This window comes from Cyrtonyx montezumae, unplaced genomic scaffold (genome assembly GCF_038088225.1).
Source record: "Cyrtonyx montezumae isolate F1298 unplaced genomic scaffold, pur_monq_1.0 scaffold_0, whole genome shotgun sequence".
In the NCBI taxonomy this organism is placed as follows: domain Eukaryota; kingdom Metazoa; phylum Chordata; class Aves; order Galliformes; family Odontophoridae; genus Cyrtonyx; species Cyrtonyx montezumae.
In genome coordinates this window covers 21052970-21058848 of record NW_027071824.1, presented here as the reverse complement: position 1 = coordinate 21058848, position 5879 = coordinate 21052970, and the positions used below count along the sequence as shown (strand labels likewise).

At 47.7% G+C, this 5879-nt stretch overlaps 1 protein-coding gene across 3 annotated transcripts; it reads left to right on the top strand.

The window, feature by feature from the left end:
- Positions 1-286: 286 nt before the first annotated feature.
- ZBTB18 (zinc finger and BTB domain containing 18) lies at positions 287-5670 on the top strand. 3 transcript variants are annotated; one of them, XM_065729672.1, is made up of 3 exons: positions 639-1266; positions 3460-4147; positions 4260-4380. In XM_065729672.1, the coding sequence occupies exons 1-3, from the start codon at positions 1254-1256 to the stop codon at positions 4288-4290; spliced, it is 732 nt and encodes a 243-aa protein (XP_065585744.1). In that variant the 5' UTR covers positions 639-1253; the 3' UTR covers positions 4291-4380. The 3 variants fall into 3 exon arrangements, with proteins under 3 accessions (XP_065585734.1, XP_065585744.1, XP_065585724.1); XM_065729662.1 differs by lacking the exon at positions 639-1266 and adding an exon at positions 287-337 and having other exon boundaries at positions 3460-5670; XM_065729652.1 differs by having other exon boundaries at positions 653-1266; positions 3460-5670.
- Positions 5671-5879: the final 209 nt, after the last annotated feature.

Genomic DNA, 5879 nt, shown 5'->3' with positions numbered 1-5879 from the left:
GGCGGGAGGAGGGGAACATCTGTCTGCCGCAGCCGGGCCCGGCTGTGCCGCCGCCGCCGCGCGCCCGAGCTGCGTGCGCCCGGCCCCCGCCCGCCCCGCCCGGCCCCCGCCCCTCCCCCGCGGCCGGCCCCGGGCTCCGCGCCGCCTCCGGCCGTCGGTGCCATGGGGAGCCGCTGAGCGCGGGGCCCGCTGAGCGCCGCCGGCTGCCCCGCTCGCTCCTCGGCTGACGGCAGGGGGGGGGGACGGCGGCCCGCGGGCGGGGGCGGGGGCGCGGCGCGGCGCGGAGCGGAGCGGCCCACGGGAGGCGGCGGCGCGGGGACTTCGGGCCGCCGCGAGTGTGAGTCCCGCGCTCGTCCCCGCGCGGCGCCGGGCCGGGGCGGGCGGGGCTCGGGGGCCGGCGGCGCCGCCGGTCACTTTCCTTTTGTTGCCGCGACGGCCCGGGGGCGGCTTTCCTGCGCGCCGGGCGGCCGCTTCCTGCCCGCGGGGCCGCCGGCGGGTCGGGCCCCGCGCCGCGGGGGGGCGGCGGCGCTCGCGGCCAAAAGTTGCCGCCGCCCGACGGGGATGCGGGGCCGGGCCCGCGGGGTCGCGCTCGCGGCCCCGGGAAGTTGCGGGGTGGGCCGGGGCCGGCGGCTCGGGGCGCGTCCCGGGCGGGGAAGCGGCGGCGCGGGCACGGCCCGGGGCGGGGAGCGCGGAGCGGCGGTTCCGCGGAGCCGAGCGGCGCGGGGTCGGTGAGCCCGGGCTCGGAAGGAGCGCTGTCTGCGGGCGGAGCAGCCCTCCAAGTTGAGGCAGAAGTGTCGATGTGCCGCGGGAGCGGCGGAGCCCCATATGTTGAGGATTTTCTTTTTTTTTCTTTTTTTCTTATTTTTTTTTCCCCCTGTTCGAAAGTTTGAAAAAAAAAAAAAAGAGACTTTGAAGTATTTTGTTTATACTAACAGAAGAGAAAAGTTCTCCTAAGAAAAAGCTGGTGGCAGGAGTGTAGAGGAGTAGCATATGGCATTAAAAGGAGCACAGCTGGAGGTAGCATTTCCATCTGAACATGATGTCAGAGCAGCTGACAGCCTGCCATCCCTCAGCCTTTTATTCTAACACACAGACAGGGAGTTAGTGTGTGCAGATCTGTGTGTGGAGAAGGTATCTCATTCCTCTCTAACATCATCTCCACTTTGCATCTGTCTCTCCCAGTCTGCTTTTTTTCCACCGATCTAACAGACCTGGAGCCAGCGAGACTCAGAGGAAAGGACTTAATCAGGTTTATGTGTACTAAAGGTAGGAGTAGCAATAGATTAGATACAGCATCTTTCTGTTTTGGTGTGTTGTTTATTGAATTTCAGGAAAAATCACATTACTTTTCTAACCAAGTTTGGAGGTAATATATGAAATTGAGTATTAAGCAGATAAGTGGACTTGGTCAAAAAGGCTGGGGCTGCAGTTTGAGAGTATCAGTTTGATGCACATGGATAGAATTAACTTTAATGCGTATCGTGAGAAGAAAATTTCTGGTTTTAGGACGTGACGAGAGCAACTTGGTTCTCAATTTCTGAGACCAAAACTGAAATGCATTCGGTGGCGAACAACGGGAGTTCTGCTTTATGCTTTTGTGCTGCATCTTTACGTTGACTTTATAGGGGGTTTTGGTGAAACAGACACGAGCGTGCTTTTAAAAAGAGCCGTTCCGGCTGAAGCGTGTTTGTTGTGAAGGCTCTCATTGCGCTTGGTGGTTAAATAGCCAGCAGCCCGGAACTGTGGGAGCATACAGCTGGAGTGCTTCTGAAAGATAGAAATCACTTATGTGTTTAGAAACTTTTGTACCTGGGAGAATAGCCTGACTGGTTTCCTCTTTTCTTTCTCGCCTGTAGCATTTGCAATCTTTTATTCTGGCATAACAATTATTATTTGAAGGAGTTTTTGTGTTTGCGACTAATTTAGAACTTGTAGATTTGAGCTGCCTGAATTGGCCAGACAGCTGTAATCGCACTCCTCTATTCTTAATCTCTTTATCTGGGCAGCAGCTGCCATATGGCCACAGTCAGCTGGATCAGATGTTTATAAGCTTCCTTCTTCGTCCCTCTCTGTCCTTTCAGCCTCCTAATTTGATCACAGCTACCTTGTGAGCTGCCCTCCAATCTTTATTTTTAGCCCTCTTAAGGATTAGGATTGATGTTGGCTGTGGGGCACTTAAAGTGATTGTATTGTAAATCTTCGTGCTTTACTCTAGCGGTGGTATTTTACAGAATATAGAGGGTTGTGCTGTAAGTTTCAGCACATCTCGCTTTGCCGGGGATGGGCATTTTTCAGCAATATCTGCCAGCCCAGAGAGCCACGGTCTGTTTGGATGGTTTGGAGGAGCCCTGCCAGCAGTCACAGAAGAATAGGCTGAGACAGGGTTTTAGGAGATTTTACTTTCTGTTTGAATTCTGACTTCTCTACTTCTTTGAAGTTTGCTTTATTGCTTTTTCTGTGGGCTTGTTTTTTCTTTTTTTGTTTTTATTTTTGTGTTTTGTTTTTTTTTTTGTATCATCAGGGAGGGTGAAAAGAAAAAGACTTGGGTAAGCACAGCACTCAGGATACTCGTTTTTAAATGTGCACACAGTCATGTTGAGTGGCTTTTTCTTTTTTTTTTTTTTTTTTTTTTTTTAAGTTTGGTACTGCAAACTCAGTGTGGTGTGGGAGGGGAGGGAAATTTCTGTCCTGCACAGGGGAAGCGGTGCTCAATGGCATTTTAACTGAGAGTTTTCTTTTCCTTTTGCAAATTCTGCATCTTTGCAAAAAAGCTTTTTGTTTTCTGTTGTACAGTGTGGAGAAGGTTCCAAACCTGAAATTATACCTACCTTGAGGAGAAAGCAGTGCAAGCTAGGTTTCTAAAAAAGCTTTACTTTCCTATCAATAAAAATGATTTACCTCTGCCAGTTCATATTCTTTATGAATGCTAGACCTTCAGGTTTGGGCAGTTAACATTTCTTCATACACGAAACTCTCCTGTTATTACAGTTTAGCTTTAAAAAGAATGTTGATAATCTCATTTATTTTTTTCCCCCTCTGTGGACTTTCAAACTTTGTGTTTAAAATACATATATATATGTGTGTGTGTATGTTTTTTTGTCAGTCCTCCTAGGGACACAATCTGGAGGAAGTTCCCTGAGAAATAAAAAAAGAAAAAAGAAAAACTGTTGAACAGATTTTATGAAGAGCAGTGGGACTTTAAACAAAAAAAAAAAAGTCTACAAATGTAGCTAAGCACTTATTAGAATGGCTTATTTAGGAGTGAGTGGAAAGCAGAACTTCAGTGGTTGACTGGGGAAAGAGAGGCCATTGTGCGTACGCGTTAAATAATCCTCACGTAGTGGCGGTGTCAGAATTCTGGCAGTAGGAATGCTGGGCTTTCAGAGTGGAATAACTTGGGTTCGTAAGTTCTGTTGTTGTGACCTGCTTGTAATTTCTAAAAATCTCATTACTTTATAGGTTATGAAGACAGCATGGAGTTTCCTGACCACAGTAGACATTTGCTACAGTGTCTGAGCGAGCAGAGACATCAGGGTTTTCTTTGTGATTGCACTGTTCTGGTAGGAGATGCCCAGTTCCGAGCGCACAGAGCTGTACTGGCTTCATGCAGCATGTATTTCCACCTCTTTTACAAGGACCAGCTGGACAAAAGGGACATTGTTCATCTGAACAGCGACATTGTTACAGCCCCAGCTTTCGCTCTCCTGCTTGAATTCATGTACGAAGGAAAACTCCAGTTCAAAGACTTGCCCATTGAAGACGTGCTAGCAGCTGCCAGTTATCTCCACATGTATGACATTGTCAAAGTCTGCAAAAAGAAGCTGAAAGAGAAAGCAACCACGGAGGCAGACAGTACAAAAAAGGAGGAAGACGCCTCAAGTTGTTCAGACAAAGTGGAAAGCCTCTCCGACGGCAGCAGCCACATGCCAGGAGACTTGCCCAGCGATGAAGATGAAGGAGAAGATGAAAAATTGAACATCCTGCCTAGCAAAAGAGACTTGGCGGCCGAGCCTGGGAACATGTGGATGAGATTGCCCTCAGACTCAGCAGGCATTCCCCAGACTGGCGGAGAGGCAGAGACACACGCAACAGCAGCTGGAAAAACAGTAGCCAGCCCCTGCAGCTCAACAGAGTCTTTGTCCCAGAGGTCTGTCACCTCCGTGAGGGATTCAGCAGATGTTGACTGCGTGCTGGACCTGTCTGTCAAGTCCAGCCTTTCAGGAGTTGAAAATTTGAACAGTTCTTATTTCTCTTCGCAGGACATGCTTAGAAGCAGCCTGGTTCAGGTGAAGGTGGAGAAAGAGGCTTCCTGTGATGAGAGTGATGTTGGCACTAATGACTATGATATGGAACATAGCACTGTGAAGGAAAGTGTGAGCACTAATAACAGGGTACCGTACGAGCCGGCCCACCTGGCTCCGATGAGGGAAGATTCGGTCTTGAGGGAGCTAGATAGAGAGGACAAGGCAAGTGATGACGAAATGATAACTCCAGAGAACGAGCGAGTCCAGGTGGAAGGAAACATGGACAGCAGCTTGCTCCCTTACGTGTCAAACATACTCAGCCCTGCTGGCCAAATTTTTATGTGTCCTCTGTGCAACAAAGTCTTTCCCAGTCCCCACATTCTGCAGATCCATTTAAGCACGCACTTTCGAGAGCAGGACGGGATCCGCAGCAAGCCTGCTACTGATGTCAATGTCCCCACCTGCTCGCTGTGTGGTAAGACTTTTTCTTGCATGTACACCTTGAAACGTCATGAGAGGACTCATTCAGGTGAAAAGCCCTACACTTGCACCCAGTGTGGGAAGAGCTTCCAGTACTCCCACAACCTGAGCCGCCACGCAGTGGTTCACACGCGGGAGAAGCCACACGCTTGTAAGTGGTGTGAGCGCAGGTTCACGCAGTCCGGAGACCTTTACAGACACATTCGGAAGTTTCACTGTGAGTTGGTGAACTCATTGTCTGTCAAAAGCGAAGCACTGAGCTTACCTACTGTCAGAGACTGGACCTTAGAAGATAGCTCACAAGAACTTTGGAAATAAAATTTTTATATATATAAATAATATATATATAAATCTATATAGTTGTGGTACAGTCTAAAAGCAATCTTGTTTCCTTGAACTCAAAGTTTGGCTGTTAGCTTGTTTTTTGCACTTTAAGGCAGCATGAATATTTCACTAATTTAGCACTCTGATAAAACGGAACTTTAGAGGTAACACAGCAGAGTAATAACCGTCGGAGCGGATTTTTCCCCTTTTTTTTTTAAATTTTTTTTTTGGACTAGAAGCCAGCGGATACTTTAAAATTAAAGAATCTCCAATTTGAAAATGTTGACATGGCTTTGTTCTCCCCAAAACGCTGCGTTGTTTTGAGCTCTAGATATTTTTCCTTTCAAAATCTGAATGTAGAAATCCTTTCCCAATTATATCAGTTCCTTTACATTTTTTCTAATTGCATGAGTCCTTTCTAGCTGTTGGAAACCTGAATGCTTTTAGACCCAAATGGAAAATTTCTGAAATGCTGGATTATCTATTTTTAAACAAGCGGTTGACTTAAAACTTATTATGGCAACTTCTGGATTTCTGACAGTTCCCACTGGAAAAAAAAAAAAAAAGGAAAAAAAAAGAAAAAAAAAAGAAAAAAACCACAAAACAAAACACAAAACAAAAACCCTGAGAGTACACTGGGATCACTGGGACTCTGTCTTATGTGAAGGTTTGCTTGGGATGAAAAAGGATATTGCAGCTTCAGCAGTGATGAACTGTGTGTTTAAAAAATGTGAATTACTGTTATTGTATACTGTAATTGATTACATGGGCCGGGGGGAGGTATCAAAGAACTTGGCAGGTTGTGTTGATGCTCTTAGTTGAGTCTTGAAA